Source organism: Odocoileus virginianus, chromosome 7 (assembly GCF_023699985.2).
Source record: "Odocoileus virginianus isolate 20LAN1187 ecotype Illinois chromosome 7, Ovbor_1.2, whole genome shotgun sequence".
NCBI classification, from domain to species: Eukaryota; Metazoa; Chordata; class Mammalia; order Artiodactyla; family Cervidae; genus Odocoileus; species Odocoileus virginianus.
This window is the reverse complement of record NC_069680.1, coordinates 43517150-43535608: the sequence shown is the minus strand read 5'-3', so window position 1 is coordinate 43535608 and position 18459 is coordinate 43517150. Positions and strand designations below refer to the sequence as shown.

At 37.4% G+C, this 18459-nt stretch overlaps 1 protein-coding gene across 1 annotated transcript in view; it reads right to left on the bottom strand.

The window, feature by feature from the left end:
• Nucleotides 1-10035: 10035 nt before the first annotated feature.
• The window catches only part of LIPK (lipase family member K), a 39114-nt gene continuing 30690 nt past the window's right edge, over nucleotides 10036-18459 (bottom strand). Inside the window, exons 7-10 of the mRNA XM_020895822.2 lie at nucleotides 16617-16763; nucleotides 16051-16122; nucleotides 13663-13734; nucleotides 10036-10806 (exon numbers count right to left, since the gene is read on the bottom strand). Coding sequence (XP_020751481.2) covers nucleotides 10573-10806; nucleotides 13663-13734; nucleotides 16051-16122; nucleotides 16617-16763 — 525 coding nt within the window. The 3' untranslated portion in view covers nucleotides 10036-10572. The remainder of the gene's footprint in view (nucleotides 10807-13662; nucleotides 13735-16050; nucleotides 16123-16616; nucleotides 16764-18459) is intronic.

Below are 18459 nucleotides of genomic sequence, written 5' to 3'. Positions count from 1 at the left end.
TCACCCTTGGGAGGGTTCAGCAACATTTTCAAAACAAGGCATCCAGTGCGGAAGTGTGTACTCAGGATCCTAAGGCAAAATCAGAGTTAACAGTTATCTACCTTCTCAATACCAGAGTTCATTAGGAGGGTCAACTGAAGCAATGTTTGTGAAAGTACTGACAACCACCAGGTAACATGCAATGTGCAGGAAAGAGATTGATTGCAACTGTTGACATGTTGAGGCCTTCCTGATTCACTTCTTTTTGTATTTTTTTAAAATTTGTTTTTTAATTGGTGGATATTGCTTTACAATGTTGTGTTGGTTTCTGCTGCACAACAATGTGAATCAGCTATAGGTATGCATATATCCCCTTCCCTCTTGAGCCTCCGTCCCCCTGCCACCGTAACCCCATCCTACCACCCTAGGTCATCACAGAGCACTGAGCTGACCTCCCTGTGTATTACCTTCCCACTAGCCATCTATTTTACAAATAATAGTGTATATATGACAATGTTCCTCTGTCAATTTGTCCCACGCTCTCCTTCCTCCCCTGTGTTCACAAGTCCATTCTCATATCTGCATCTGCATTCCTGCCCTGCAAATATGTTCGTCAATATCATTTTTCTAGATTCCATACATATATGTTAATATATAGATTTGTTTTTCTCCTTCTGACTTACTTCCCTCTGTACAACAGGCTCTAGGTTCACTTCTGAGGCCAGAAAGTGTTTGGACGTAGCAATGTAGAAGAGGAAATGAATCCTTATGCCAAAGGGATTTGACCAGCTGTTAACTTTGGCATAGAGGCCTGTGGAGAATGAAGACAATTTAGCTCAAAACCCCACCTGAAATACTGGATGATAGAGGCAGAAGTGCCTTCATTTCCTACTTTACTCTGAATGCTGGAAAAGCCCTAGCAGTAATTGAATCTCTTTCTTTTCCCAGTGGGAAGAATGGTAAGTGGCTGCCCAGGATAAAGTAGTTCCAGTTCTATTAGTCTGGACTCATTCTCAAATCCTTTCAAAGACACACATGTTCATATTTATCCAGAGCCTAAGATCTGTTCCATTTGAGCCAATTAAACAAATGTAGAGTGAAAGGAAACACTCAGCTTTTTGGAATAGGTGGAAAGCTTAAGTACCAGTCCACACTCTTCAGTCTCTTTGATGAAAAAGACAACCATACTTTGCCTTCAATGAGAGTGGGCAAAAGCGTGTGGCAGAGGCAGAGATGTGTAGATTTGTCTAGATCCTCTCATGGGTTGAGATTTTAAAAACAATCCTTTTAACAAAATTTCAATGAATTCCTTGGAGAATTCTAGGAAGTACAAATGTTGCTATGACTTCTTGTGAAAATAGCATAAATACAGTTAAACTTCTCAGGTCTTTATGGATTGTAGACCAGCTTAAATCTCAGAAGGACTTCAACATCATTGCCTTCTCATAGTCTTACTCAGCTTTGAGGTTTATCTAAAGAATCTGGAGACTTCTTCCAACTGATTTTCTTGTAAAGGCACAAAGTCATCTTTTTACAGTAAATTCATAAGAATAAACAATCTTGCTTTATACTAACCTATAATAAGTCCACTATTATCTGTAAAGTGCATTGCACACTAATAAAATAAAAAATTATTACTCAATAGCTTTTCTGCCATTCAGACTCCAAACTATCCTTAAGTTTGGAGACCACTATGGCACAATCTGATGTCTTTGACACAATTTACATTCTCTCATTTCTCCATATATTTAAAAAATTTTAGAAATGCATAATTATTCACATTTTTCTATCATATTTCATAGAGGACACTTACCTTTACTCTTTTCTCTATTCCAGTGCTGTCCAGTAGAAATGTAATGTGAACTACATATACAATTTACATTTTCTGACAGCCACATGTTTTAAAGTATAAAGAACAAATGACTAATAAAAATTAAAAAAAGAACATATGAAGTCAAATTTTTATTTATAATTCATTGTATAAATAATCATTTTATAAAATTTAATTCTATTTCTTTTAAACCAATAGATCCAAAATATTATTATTTCAACATGCAATCAATATTATTATTGAGAAATTTTCCTTTTTTTTTTTTGCGCTAAGTCTTTAAGTTTGATCATGTTACAGTGTAGCACATCTCCATTAGCGTTACCCCATTTAAAGGGCTGAACAGTCGCATCTGACTAGTAGTATTTATTGGAGATGCAGCTCTGTACTCTCAGGCTTATGTTTCTTTTGTCTTGTTTTTCCTTTTATTTTGTTGAAACTTTCCAACCAATTCTTTATTTTTCATATCATACTCACTCCAAATACATAACTTTGTATCTTATGTATGCTGTGCTAAGTCACTTCAGTGGTGTCCAATTCTTTGTGATTATATGTAGCCCACCAGGCTCCTCTGTCCATGGAATTCTCCAGGCAAGAATACTAGAGTGGGTTGCCATGCCCTCCTTATATTTGGCATGAATTGAGTATCTGCCTATCAAACCTCCTACTATTTGAATCACCAACCATATCTTCTCAAGTGCTTGCCCTCTGCTCCCCAAATGAGCTTTGAGCCTTATTGTCCAGCAAAAAAGACATGAGCATAAATACTTAGCTACAGTCCTTTATCAAAATCGTGTTCTTGTGAACAAAAACAGTGTTCTTGTGGTCACTACATCTGGAAGAATGGCTTGTTACGCTGACTCTACTCCAATAATAAATGTCAAACTACTATTTAAAACAGAAAATGTCACCAAAATAATATTATTTAAACTTATTTACAGATTTGACAGCTTCCTGGATTTAACTCTTCTGAGAGATTTGATTGAATAAATGGCTACAGGTATCAGTTCATTTCAGTTGCTCAATCATGTCCAACTCTTTGCAACCCCATGGACTGCAGCATTCCAGGCTTCCCGTCCATCACCAACTTCTGGAGCTTGCTCAAACTCATGTCCATCCAGTCGGTGATGCCATCCAACCATCTCATCCTCTGTCGTCCCCTTCTCCTCCTGCCTTCAATCTTTCCCAGCATCAGGGTCTTTCTCAGTGAGTCAGTTCTTTGCATCAGGTGGCCAAATTATTGGAGTTTCAGCTTCAGCATCAGTCCTTCCAATGAATACTCAGGACTGATTTCCCTTAGGATTGACTGGTTTGATCTCCTGCAGTCCAAGGGACTCTCAAAGAGTCTGCTCCAACACCATAGTTCAAAAGCATCCATTCTTCAGTACTCATCTTTCCTTATAGTCCAACTCTCACATCCATACATGACTACTGGAAAAACCATATCTTTGACTAGGTGGACCTTTGTTGACAAAGTAATGTCTCTGCTTTTTAATATGCTGTCTAGGATGGTCATAGGTATATATGTGTGTAAATAGCACAGCAGCTTACTTGAGAGATTTTGCTTTGAGATCGTGAGTATCAACACAAATTGTCCCTAAAAGAGCCCTGATTCCTTAACATTGAGCTGAGAATATCTTTGTTCTGGATAATTCAATAGCCACATAATAGCCCAAGCTATCTTCATCACTAGCTGGACCCCTGCAATCTTCTAACTAAATTCTCTGCATCTATCTCATCTGTTCTCATTATGCAAACTATTGTCATCATTTTAAATCACAGATATGATTCTGTTTTAAGCATTCTTGAGATTAAAAGTCCTTAATGACTTAGCATCCAAACTTCTGTGAATGGCAAGGAAAGCATAAAACCAGGGTCTATCTCTTTAAACTCATTTTGTCCCATTTTCTCCCTGTGCTTCTTTAACTTTCTTTAGTAAGCCTATTTCCTTGCCACTGAGAGCTAGTTCCCTATCTGTAACAACTGGCAGAATGTATAGATCTCAGCCAAAATTTCAATTCCTCAAAGAATTGCCTGTCCACTTTGATGAGAGTGATCTTCTTATTGGTGATTCAGTACAGTTACAATTAGATTTAATTATGTGAGTAAGTAGCTATAAAAATATCTGATTTTTTTTCATTAGCCTTTAAGTTCCACTTGGGAAGGGATGGTGTCTACCTTACTACCCTTCATGTTTTGAATGCCTAGTTATTAATAGTTCATAATAAATATAATATTATTGCATAAAGATTAAGAGCTTGGTATCCAAAGTCAAGATTTCAGAGTTAGAGAGGTAATATGTTGGGAGAAGTGGCTCAATAGCTCCAAACTTCAACTCCTTGGTCTATAAAGCGGGGATAGTAGTGATACCATTTTAAATGATGATTGTTAAGATTAAATAAGATAATTCATGTAAAGTGCTTACACAGTTATTTCCTAATGGAAAATGGCTCAGTGTACTTGAATTGTTTTTTAGGTGATAATTTTTGCTAAATCATATACTTCCTCTGTGTTTTATTCCCTTGCACAAACAAGTAACATTTTTATACTGGGGCTTCCTATGTGTTTTATTACAGGGAAAGAATGTGCTGCTGTGGCCAAAAAATTGAAATAGTTCTTTTGACAACTATAGTTTTAAATATAAATTATAAAGACATGTTTTGATTTATGCTTTTCACCTTCTTGTAAGTTTCAGTTACGTGACTGAAACATGCGTAAGTATTCAGCATGGGTAAGTGCAATCATTTCTGGGACACTGACATGTCAAGTGCTGGGATTGGCCAGTCTGATATGCCATAGTCACCAAAGAGGTGCCTCCCTGTGAAACTTTTTGGTGCCCTGCCAGCCAGCCTTCCCTTGCCAACACTCAGATCTTCTTTAATACTCCCCCTCACACCTATAGCTCCTTTATTTAAGTATGCTAAGACATTTTTGAGAAATGAGTCTTAGCCAAATATGTATTCATCACGTGTATGAAAAGCATTCCAATTTCCATAGTACCTAGTCGAGTGCTTAGAGGACAGAGGTGGCCAGCCATTCAACAGCTATTTATTGATCACTGAATGTGCCTGGGTCGTTATGGGTGCAATCGTGAATGAGATGGACAGAACGACTGTCACAAGACAATTGTTTTCCCACCCATGTCCATTTGGTTACAGATAGACTTCACATTCTCTGCTTTTTCTTCTGTCTGAGGTGCCCAAGTCTTCCCTTACAACTTAGATCACTTATTTTCTCCTCTGGGGTATGTGCTCAGACACTTTAGCCTTGTGTAATCATCTTTTTTTCATGTATGACTATATTCATACCTGGGCTTCATTGGTGGCTCAGAAGATAATGAATCGACTTTCAATGTGGGAGACCTGGGTTTGATCACTGGGCTTGGAAAATCCCCTGGAGGAGGGCATGGCAACCCACACCAGTATTCTTGCCTGGAGAATCCCCATGGACAGAAGAATCTGGTGGGCTACAGTCTATGGGGTTGCAAAGAATCAGAGAGAACTAAGCAACTAAGTACAGCACATGGACATACCTGGATCATAACACTGAGAGCATAGGAAAGTGCTCTTGAGAATTAGGGTAACCAGCTAGTTATTTGCTGTTTGACTTTGGGTACCCTAGTTATTTCAACTACGTATCCTCTTCATATGTAAAATAGATATGCTAATATCTAACTCATAAACAATTGCAAGGACTAAATGAGATAATGTATGTCTAGTTTGGTTCTTGGTGCATAGTATGAACTAAACAAATATTAATTCTTATTTCTGTGCACATGTTTCTTCTCTTTCTCCCTCCATTGTATAAGGCAGTATGGCAGTGGATAAAATCTTAGAGCTTATTTAATTGCTTGTGTGAATAAATGGAGATTAATTGCTTGACAAATACTGTTATTCTGGCAATACTGCATTGTGAGAAGTAATATAGCATCATGGTTAATCAACAGTACTGGCCCCTATAATGAGACAGCTTTTCCCCCAAAAAGTGGGTCTATTACTTCAGCAAGTTATTAATTTTACAAACATACTGCTATGTATTTAAAGATGTGTAAAATGGACAGAACATGGAGTCCATTTTTAGGACTATTATGAGAATCCAACAAGATAATGTATAGAAAGTACTTAGTATAATACCTGGCCAATGTGAAGTGTTTCAAAATAATAGGTAGAGGTGATTTCTATTTTTAATGTTAGTAGGATAAATATATCAAAGTCTCAAGATGGCAGAAAAATAGGATTTTGCATATGTCATTTAATGTCTCGGTATACTTAATTCCTATGTAAATTAAGATTTATATTTTCCATGTGGGAATTTGATCAAAATTAAAGATATTAATCAATTATCTTTATATGAGTGAGTGAAATTCGCTCAGTTGTGTATGACTCTTTAACACTATGGACTATACCCCCCCAGCCTCCTCTGTTTGTGGAATTTTCTAGGCAAGAATTCTGGAGTAGTTTGCCATTCTCTTCTCCAGGGGATCTTCCTGACCCAGGGATTGAAGCCAGGTGTCTTGCACTGCAGGCAGATTCTTTACCATCTGAGCCACCAGGGAAGTGCTCCCTCCCAACATTTTATAAATAATATTTATTAATCCCTTTCTATGTAACTGGCATTGTGTTAAATTCTTTTAATGCATTATCTCATAACAACTCAATAATAGAGGTACTAATGTTGTCTCTGGGCTTCTCTGGTGGATCAGTGGTGAAGAATCTGCCTACTAATGCAGGAGACGTGGGTTCTATTTCTGGGTTGGGAAGAGCCCCTGGAGAAGAAATTGGCAACCCACTCCAGTGTTCTTGCCTGGGAAATCCCATGTACAGAGGGGCCTGGAGGGCTGCAGCTGCCCCCCCCCACCAATATTCAAACACAATGCAGCAACTAAACAACAACAAGTATTATTTCCATTTCACAGATAGGAAAATGTGATTAAAGTGATTCGTTAACTTGTCTTTGGATATAAAGATAATAATAGGGCTAGAAACCGAACCTAAGCAATGTGACTTCAGGGCCTCTGTTTAAGTGCTGTGCTTTACAGATATGCTTCATGTATTAATACATCTTTTGTATCCATGACAGCAGATGATGTAGGTAAGGAAGAATGTTACTATTTTGTAGAAAAGGAAATTGCTGGAGCCAATGGTACATGATATTTTTGGTGTCATGTGGCTAATCAATTGTGGAGTTGGCCCTGGAACTTTCAATATCTAATGCTAACATGAGTATTTGTTGCTGTTTAGTTGCTAAGTCATGTCAAACTCTTTTGCGACCCTATGGACAGTAGCCTGCCAGGCTCCTCTGTCCATGGGATTTCCAAGACAAGAATGCTGGAGTGGGTTGCCATTTCCTTCTCCTTCGTAACCCAGGGCTCGAACCTTCATCTCTAGTATTGCAGGTGGATTCTTAACCACTGGGGAAGCCCAACATGAGCACTATCAATAACCCATAACCATTCCTTGTTACCTCTCAGTCAAAAAAAGAAAGGTAATTACGGCTCTGAAAGCACTTTGAATACAACACAACATGGTACAGAAGTGAGAATGATTTTTGTTATGATGATCTTCATAACTACTGGTATTATCCTTGATGTCCTATAAAGGAAGGACTGACTTAACTAGTTCATTCCTCTGAGCCAAATGTATCCATGTAACATCACATTGGTGTGCAGGACACAATATTTTGAATCAACACTGAAAGGACTGGATCTGGAAGGTGTGGAAAAAAGTGTGAAATGTTCAGCCTGATTTAGGCAATCTCAGGCATGAAGACGAAGGAAAGGCCTTTTCTTACAAAGAGAAGTGACTTCCACAAATTTCTGACTCAACTAAATGTGGAAAGGCAGATTGTTATGTTGAGGGTTGGGTAATTCTCAGTGTTGCAAGACAGGGCTTCATGGAGATGAGTTACATTGGGTAGGGTCAAGTGATTGCTACCTGAAAGTGTGACTATGGAAAAACTATCACAACACACCTATTGACACACTGGCAGGTAAGTACCAACCAGGCTGCCAGATCTGGCTTCATTCTGTGCCAACCTAATTTTGACTCAGAACCTGGGTAGCCTGTTTCACTTAGTCACCCACACTCCTGCTCTGTCTGAACATTACCCATTTTATACCCTGTCCTTGTTTCTGGTTCAGCCACTCCCTTTCTGTTCTCTGGTGATTTTGCTTTAGTCTTCTTGTTTAATTTTAAGTTTTATTTAAATAAATAAATAACTAAATAAATGTTGTGTCCTCATTGCTGCACATGCTTTTCTTTAGTTGCAGGAAGTGGGGGCTACTTTCTGGTTGCGATGTGTGGGCTTCTCATTGTGGTGGCTTCTCTTGTTGCAGAGCATGAACTCTAGTGTGTGCAGGCTTCAGTAGTTGTGGCTCTTGGGCTCCAGAGCCCAGATTCAATAGTTGTGGTGCATGGGTTTAGTTGCTCCATAGCATCTGGGATCTTCCCTGATCAGGGGTTGAACCCATGTCTCCTGCACTGGCAGACAGATTCTTTACCACTGAGCACCAGGGAAGCCCCCTGTTTACTTTACAGACTTTTCCCTTAAGTAAAAACATGCATTAAATTCTGCCCTTACCCACTGTACAAAGCCTTAGAAATTCTCTAATAAGCAGGACCTTCCCTGACCAGGACAATCTGTATTGGATTTCCTCATCTACATCTCTAGGGGAACAGTACCAGGAAGTAGCAAGAGCTAGAATTTGGATCTCAATAACTCTGCACTCAAGATCCAGATTTTATTGTTGTTCTTAAATATTTGCCTGAGTTAGTATTTAAGTCTTCTGAGCATCAGTGGTCTTCCTTATAACAAGATAAGCATAGTACTGTATCACAGAGACAGGGACAGGAATAGACATCTTTGGCTATGCCTTTGATAAATGCCAAATAAGCTAACAAGTGCTAAATAAATACTGTGTGTGTGTGTGTGTGTTTGTGTGTGTGTGTGAAAGTCTCTCAGTCATGTCCAACACTTTGCAGCCCCATGGACTGTACAGTCCATGCAATTTTCCAGGCCAGAATACTGGAGTGGGTAGCCATTCTCTTCTTCAGGGGATCTTCCTAACCCAGGGATCAAACCCAGGGCTCCTGCATTGCAGGAAGATTCTTTATCATCAGAGCCACCAAGGAACACACAAGAGGTTCTGGGTAAATTTTTTATATTAATAATTGGTAAGGGTTACAAAGACATGATGCCACCAAGGAGACTCTGACTCCCCAAGTCCTGTGCACAGAAGCCTTATAGTGGAACTGAAAAATGGTTCCATATTAAAATGTTCTCCCCTCTGGAAGTTGCTAGTTCAGATTCCTGAACATACAGTTCAAACCAAAAATGTTAAATTGATATGATTGATGAGAATGGTGGTGATGTACCTTGAGGCTCCTACTGAAAATAAATTATAAATTAAGAAAGAATATTTTTAAGATGTAGGAATAAAACCAAGAAAATCCTACCTGATTAAGAGATGTAATGTTGTGTACATACTGCTATAATTAAAATAGATAACCAACAAGGACCTGGTCAATATTATGTGGTAGCCTGAATGCGAGGGGAGTCTGGGGAAGAAGGGATACATGTATAGTATAGCTGAGTCCTTTTGCTGAACACCTGAAATTGTCACAACATTGTTAATTGGTTATACTCCAGTGAAAAATAGACTTTAAAAAATGGTGTAGGGAAAGTGATCAAGATAGCAGAGTAGGGAGAACTGAGCTCCCCTCCTCCCATGAGCACATCAAAATTACAACTATTTACAAAGCAACTATTGATGGGAATGACCTGAGGACTACCAGAAAATATTTTCCACAGTTAAAGATATAAAAAAAGGAACAACAAGACAGGAATGAGGAGTGAAGATGTGATAGAATCAAAACCCACACCCGTGGGTAGGTGACCCACTTAAAAATACACTTAAAAACATATTAAGAGGGTAAATCTTACGTTAAGTGTCCTTACCACAATAAGACAATATGGTATCACACTGCAAGAATGAATCACTATCAGATCTGCATAAAAAGAAATATTCAACTCAGTTCATCATAAGAAAAATAAGACAGAGAAAAATAATGAAATAAGAAACAGGATTTCTCCAGCGTCTAACCAAGGAAAAAAATAATGAGAGAGGTAATGATAATAATTCATAATTAATAATAACAGTAGTAGTTTGCCACTGCTGATAGCAAATGACCACAAATTTAGTGATTTAAAACAATATTTATTATCTCACATTCTGTGGGTCAGTAGTTCAGGTATGGCATAGTTAGGTCCTCTGCTCTGGGTCTCACTGGTTCTCAGGCTGCAATCCAGGTGTTAGACAGACTGCTTTCTCAACAAGAGGCCGAGCTAGGAAAGAATGGACTCCCAAGCTCATTCAGATTTTAGGCAGAATCCATTTTCTCATATGACTGAGAGTCCCAATTCTTTGCAAGTTATCAGCTGGAGGCCACCTGCAGATCCTAGAAGCCACATATGGTTCCTTCCCACATTTGCTAGCCTTATTAAGTCAAGGAGAATTTCTTGCTCTAGTCTGCTAAGATGGATTCTTATATAATAGACTGCAATTAGGGGATGACATCCCATCACCTTTGCCAATTCTCCTGTCTGGAAGCAAGTCTCAGGTCCCTCCCACAATCAACAGGAAAGGATTACACAAATTTGTGGTTCCTGGGTGGACCACAAATTATTCGAGGAGTTACCTAGAGTCTGTGTACCACATTCTTATGACTAAAATCCACTTCCTTAGGGAAAGGAAAGTGTATTTAATTTTACAACCATTCCTCCATCATTCTAATTAGGTCTTGGTAAATTTCACGGGGTGCATCCTGTCCAAGGTAAAAATCCACATGATTGTAGTGTGGAATTGACTTGTAATAAATGAGCTTGGTAATTGCAGGAAGTAAATTCTCAACATCTTTGAGATCAGCCACGCAGTCCTGTCCACCACTCCACACTGCTGTTGGAACTTCCATATTAGAAACGTTGTATAGAGGAGGTGTAAGCTAAATAAAATTGAGGAGAGAGAAAAATTGTTTTCACAGAAAATCGTATTATAGAAGGAACATCAATTATCAGTTGTTAAGCAAGTTCTGTATGTTCTAAATGTTACTGTATGTTATGTACATACATTAACTGTTGTACTACTATCTTAATAGTCTGAAAATGCAAGCAGCATATGCAAGCAGAATTGAGAGAGAGTGACAGGGAGAAAGGGAGAGCCTGATGATTATGTATATTCCTGGCTATTGTGAGTTTACCATTATACTTCTTATTTCAGTAAAACCAAACCATATTTTTATAAAATTTAAAATAGAGTGATTTTCACTACTTGCATTGTAAAGACCTACATATTCTATGGACTAAATTGTGTTCCCTCCAAATTCATATGTTGAAGCCTTAACCCCAAGTGATTGTATTTAGAGAAAAGGCTTTTAGGAAGTAATTAAGGTTAAATGAGGTTATAAGGTTTGGATCCTAATCCAACAGGATTGGTGGCCTTATAGGAGGGGAAGTGAGAGAGAGAGAGATAGAGAGAGAGAGAGAGACAGATCTCTCTCTTCAACCAGAGACAAAGAGGAAAGGCTATGTGGACATACATGGAGAAGGAGGCTGTCAGCAATCCAGTAAGAAAGCCCTCACTAGAACCTGACCATGCTGACACCCCTGCTCTTGAACTTCCAGCTTCCAGGACTGTTAGAAATAAATTTCTGTTGTTTAAGCCACTCAGTCTATGGGATTTTTTATGGTAGCCAAAGGCGATTAATGCACCATAGGTAATTTCAGCAGCAAGACTAAGAAGAAAAGGTAACATGGACCAAGTTATAAATTCTTAGAAAACAGTATCTTTGGCCAGGAAGAGGTTTCTAAGACTAGAAATGTGCCTGGGGAGACCTCTGACTCGGTAACTGCACCATGAGTTCTCTTAGTAGAGTGATCGGCAGGCAGAGCACTGGTATAGCCATTCCACATGTCACCATCAGTAGATGGGTCTTTGCATTAGCAAATATCTTAAGTATTAAGTCCCTACATCATAATACTGGAAGACCTTGGATCTGGGCTTAGAAGCAAGTGGTAAATAGGAATGTGTAGCCATGAGAAGACAATGTGAAAGGCAAAGAAGGAAATCAGTGAAGATTAGAACTAATGAGTACCGCATGCAAGGGAACGGTGGGCTAAGGAAAGCCTGGTGCACTCAACGCCAAGAGCAACTGAAGAAAGAGGCTTGCTTTTCCTGACTTGGTAGTGTTCTCAGTAGAAAAATACAAGGCATAAATATTCAAAGGCAAGCATAGAGAGAGATAAAGGATAGAAAAACAACACAGCACAGAGGAAGAAAAATATTAGCAAGCTTTAAGGCACAAGTTTATCTAAGGAGCTCCTAAAATCAGAATACATTGACTGCAGTAATTTAATACCGTACTCAGAATGAACTGGGAAGCCCAGAAGATGTCAAAACAAAAATGAACATCCAGATCAGGATCCAAATGACATGTGGTAGCTTTTGGCCCAGAAAATTTTCTTTTTTCACTTTTTTTTTTTTTTAGTAATACAGGATTGGTGATTATATTGGTAATTACACCTATCTAACTTATGATGATATTACTTATAGTTGTGACAAAGGTTGTTAATTGTTAAAACTTATATATTGTTTACAGTTTAAGTTTTCTTTTCCTCCCTAAAGTTCCAAGCAAAAGATCCATAATTGAACCTGAAATGCCATGTATTTTGATAGAATCTATGAGCACAATGACAGAGTTAATACCTGTGATTCAGCTTTCATCCAAATAGGTATTTGAGTCTTATAGGGTAAGGTCATCACCTAAAAACTTTTCCTAAATCAATTACATACTCTTGCTAGTACAAGGAGCTGTTAATCACAAGAGTAAATAGCACTCTGACACAGTGTGTGAGTTTGCGTATGTTTCCACACACCTCTCCACACACATACAACTATAGCAGTTTAGGGGAAAATCAGCTTTTTTACACTACTTGAAGTTATGCATTTTCACTATCATAGTTATTATGGTAACAGTGAAATTGCTTTAAAAAATCTCCAAATTTCCACATGCCTGATTTGAAAAAAATCCATGTATCTTTGTTGCCTACTTGTTTAATTTGAGCTCCATCTATTAGCCAGAAGCTGAAGCCATCATTGGATTTCCTTAAATATTGGAAAAATTAACAACAATACCTATTCACTTTAATATGGAGTTTTTTCACAAGGGAAAGTTTTCATATATAATGTCAGATATAAATGGACATATTATTATCTGGCAAACAGCATTGTTTTTTTCTAAAGGTGATAATCCTGTCTGGAATATCTTTAATCATTCATAATTGTTTTTGAATGAGCAGTAAATGACATTCAAAAACTTATTAGGATAAACAGTTCATTTTATGAGGTTCATTTATGAGGGATGGATAAGAAGCCAGAGAATATGCTTTAGAAATAAAACTGTGCATCTTTAATTCTTTCTTTAAAAATATGGTCTTAAGTGCTGAGAGTTTCTATTTTTTTGAGGAGTAAGTGTAACAGAAGAAGAATATACTTTTGATCCAGGAACCCTGGGTGGTATTCTGGTTCTTTACTAGCTAAATAATTTTTGACAATTCACCTAACCTCTCTGAGCTTCTGGAAAAATAGAGACAATTTACATAACCTAATATTTATTTGGGAAGTTCATGCTGAGAATCAAAAACAATAATAAGACAAGTGGTAAGATTCCCCCAAATAGCATCTGATCTATACAAAGTATCTGGCATAGTGAATGGAGCATACTGAGTAGGTGTTTGATGAGTAGATACTATTTTTACAAATTTCATCTGCAGTATGCAATTGGTGATTATTGTTATTGTACCTGGTGGAAGTGCTTCATATTCTGATCAGGGTTTCCCCAATCAAAAGCTTGGAACCGACCAGAATTAACAGCCTATAAAAAGATACAAATAATAAACACTTTAAAATGATATATGAACACAACATACATGTAAATACAGTAAGCAAAAAATACACAAAAAGGATTGACATAATGTCCCACGCTTTAGCACATGAGCTAAAAGTCAAAGTTTAATAAGTAAAATAATAAAAATGATACAAATTCATGGAACTATCTTTTCTTTCCTTTAATATTTTTCCAATGAAAATCTTCCAGCAGTGATGCCTTTAAATAAATTGTATGCTGTGTACATAGACGTGTTTTAAAAGATGCTACATTGATTCTTGAACATCTTGGCTTCAAGAATTTTAATATTTTTTGAAAGGCACTAGCTATACATTAAAAAATGACTGCTACTATTATTAAACTTTATACCTCTTATCATATCAGATGGTCTAGGATAATATGACTATATCCCTTATTCTTAAACATTTTTGTTAACTTTGAAGGGAATGCTCACTCAAAGAATACCTTCAAGGCTTTCTGAGGTATCGTGTCTGTCTGTCTCCTGTCTATATGGCCAAACAGCCTGCCATATTGTCAATAACATGGCCACAGCCTGAGAGCCTGAGACACTGTGTGTGCCTTTTTGTTATTTTAAGTTTTAGACTTCAGATATTAAGATAGAAACATTAATACTTCTATGAGTTCCCTTTTCTGGTTATTTGCACCCATTTGGATTGAGGAGACATAATTTTTACCTTTACCTCAAGCACTTCGTTAAATTATTTTCATATTACTCCAAAGGTTTTTTTTAACTTGATTTTTTTCACATGAACTGATTTAATTCTGATTTTTTTGTTTGAAATGTTTCTCACTGTGATTTATATTCACAGAGGCAGTAGTCTGCTGTGGTTGAAATTGTGTAGGTTTTCAGCCATGAGAAGCAATAGAATGTACTATATAGTTAGGAACTTGGGTTCTAGCATCAAACAGACCTAGCTTTAATCCAGGCTTAAAGGATTATTAAATCTGTGATCCAGGCTGTATATACATCTTCTCTAAACCTGTTTTCTCATCTGTGCAATGGAAATGACAACAGCATTCTGCTTATAAGGTTATGAAGATTAAGTAATGTATAAAAAGCATGTGGCACCTAGGAACCGTCAAGAAATCACTCTTTTTATTGATATGGTTACCATCATGTCATTATCATCATCCTTGCTTTAGCTGTCTATGTAACTTATAACCAAATATTTTATCTCCCCATCCCACCCAATTATTTCTCTTCTCAAGAGAACTTTCTATCAAAGGAGAAGAGATAGCTTTAAGAGGAGTCAACCGTGAGAGGTAAGGATTGGCTGTGACATTTTTAGAGTGGGGAATATCAATGGTTTCATTGAAAGATTGTTAGGAGAATTCATAACAGACAATGAGATATATATCTGGACAATAAAAACACATTGTAAGTGCTCAATGAATATGAAATTGAAGTTCTATTATCTGGAAAACTATGCCTTTCAGAATCTACCTGTCTCCTCACCAGTAGGAAGTCCTAAATCTGGAATATCTGTCTTCCTTTAGGAACTTGAACACTTATCTCTTGAGGGTGGAACTCTTCAAAGAATTTCAGTAATCTTCAACTAGTATTTAAGACTATCTATAGCAGTGATTGTCAACTCTAAAGCATGGAAGAAATTTATCAGGGTGTAGGTTAAAATTCAGATTCCTAGGGATTTAAAATTCTTATTCAACTTTTTAAAGTATTTTAAAATTAAGATATTTAATTAAATATTAAATATTAGACCTTCCCCACTTGTACATGTGCACACACACATACACACACACTGACATACGTGGCTTAGAAAGCTATACCAACTGAATTTGACTTATCGCTGAGCTTGCTAAATCCTGAGAAATATAGTAACACACACAAAAAACTTAAATGGAGAGTAAAAACAGAAACCCTTAGTCCATTTAAAACCCTCTCTAACGTTCAATGTCCTCTAAATTAGGCAGTATTTCCACACTCTGAAATTGCCTATATCCTAATTGAGGGTAAAAAGATCTTTCTAGAATAGCATTTATCATGTTATGTATGGCTCTGTTAGAGTGAATGATTTCCCAAAAGAGGAAACACTAGACAAGACAATTAGGAGTAATCTGAAGATCAGAATTCAGTCAGAATATCTGGGAATACACAGAGGACCTGGAGAATAGATGAGAGTAAAGAACATCGACACGAGTTGATCTGATTCCAGAAGCATCCACCCAACAGTGGCATAACTCACAGAGTGAGCTCTCTGGACGTGCCCCTCAGGGATCTTGCAGAGATATGTGTGTGTTATATCAGGAAGTGGGAGTACATACCTGGGCCCAGTGCAGCATGGTCTGAACAGATGTTCCTGCAGAGCTCTGTGCAAAATAAACATCTAAGCGACTCTGCAAAGTAAAAAGATTATTTCTTACCTGAAGGCTAATCATGTAATCACACCACAAGTGAATCTGAGTGTTTTCTTTCCCTCTCTCACCTGACCCAATCTCTCTCTCTCAGAATAAACATGTCCAACATCCTCTGAAGATAAACTAAGCAAAGAAGCCCATCTTTAAGAATTTTCTCTTCCCTCACCTCTATTTTCCTGCCTAGGGAAGTGTCTGTGTAAAGCCCACAGAGGACATCCCGTGGTCAAAGACAAAAGGCAAAGCACTTTTCTTTCCTGGTCCAAGAATATAGTCAAGAGATATTTAATGAAGCCTCAAATCATCCTACTCAAGCAGGTGGACTCTCAGCTTGGGTTGGAAGCCATGAACATGCTAGTTACATTCCAGGAGACAAAAAGGCTTTGAAATGTGGTTTCCACACAATTTAGAATGAACTCTCCTTATCTCTGTCCAACAAAACAATTGCTTTCTTGGATCTGACTACTTACACGTACCATGTTTAAGTTTTTCGGATCAAATCCACTCAAAGTAAATATAAAGTTGCTGCAAATACGATGAAATATCTTCCGGTTGCATACCTTGGTGGCAATGAATTGGTTAAAAAATGTGTGCGGAGAGAACATCTTGTCACCGAATAATACCTGCAAGATCGATTTAAGATGCCATCAAATTTCATGGATGTGAATGTCAAGTGGAAAACAAGTGGTAATTCAGTCAAGCACTGGACATGGTGACATCTGCTCAGTACTAGCCCTCAGTGAAACCAAAAAGCCCATTAAACTGTCTTTGTAGCCCTCCCAACTCACCTCTTGAAGCTTTTTCTCCCAAGATCCTTTAGTTGAAGTGTTTTTTGGAGCATCCCCTAAAAATCTTGTCTCCATAGAAAACTGCTAAGGCTTTGGGGGTTAGTAGTACCTTGGTTTGATTCTAAACTCTGTCTCGTATTTAATTTTCTATTATCCTGGATTTCCTCAACTATAAAATAGAAAATCAATGTGCACTAGGAATTTCTGTGTAGATAATAAATCACATTTAAAACACACCTAGTGCAAAGTAGGCAAGGTGGTAGAGTAGAAAGACCCTAAGCTCATCTTCCCCACAGGCACACTAAAATTAGAGCTATTTACAGTGCAATTACTGATGAGAAAAACTGGAAGACCAACGTTTGCCTAATAGGAGAGGAAAAGAGAAAACAAAAACAAAAGCAAAAATCTTAACTCTCTAAAAGTTTATGCCATGCCTATCATTTCATTGTCAAATCCTATAAAGTCTTCTTTTGCACAACCTTGGCTAGGTTTCTCAACTGAAGTGTAACAATAAATCTATAACCATTTCCCTCATCTTTTGCCCTTCTTATATATTTTACTCTCATTCACTTCCATTTGGTCCCCAGGAGAATTCTTCTAAAAAGAGCATTATGCATGTCATTCTTTTGTGTAAATACCTCCCATGATCAGCCACCATATATCGAATATAACCCAAGCTTCTTAACTTGGCATTTAAGTCCACATTTCCAATATTCCTACATTTCCTACAGAATCCATTCATACATTTCCAATATTATTTCTCATACCTTTCACAAATTTAAAGCTAAATAAAGTCAATTACATGTGATTTCCCAAGACTTGAGCTTCACCCCTTCAATGGTGCTCAGGTTTCACTCTTAGTTTGGAAAGACTTTCTACAGGACATTGTAAAGTGAAATCTTGTCCTTTAGCCCAAACTTAGAAATGCCATCCAGGAAGTCTTCCATGATTCCAATGCCTAGAAACATTTTCTCTGAGTCTGTCTGGCAATTTCTTTGATCTATCATTATGATTTTGCTGGAATTTCTATTAGGAATTAGTGAGTTAGTCACATGTGGTAGCTTCTCTATTAGAGTTAATGCACCTTACGGGTAATATTTCTAAAACTACAAAACTGATCAATCCATTTCTCTGTTCAACATTCTTCAATAACTTCCCATCACCAACAGAACAAAACTCTTTAACATGACATAGCTGTTTTCTATGAACTGTCCATTATTCTCTTCTTGGTCAAGTCTTCCACCATTCACACATTGCCCCAATTTTCAGTCATGCTGATTGGCTGAAAAGTAGCTTTATAGGCATAGCTGTTTCATGATGCCATACTTTTGAGACAGTAGCTCCTAGATCATTTTATTTATTTATTTTTTTTACAAAATTGAATTGAACTGCACTACAGTATAGGTAGATCAAAACATTTTGAAAGTTGAAGCGGAATTGGGCAAATTGAGAATGTGAAGATCCTACCATCTCAAAATATCTCTTAACTTTGTGGGAATGCTGAAGTAATTGAACAAGAAGTCTGGTGCTG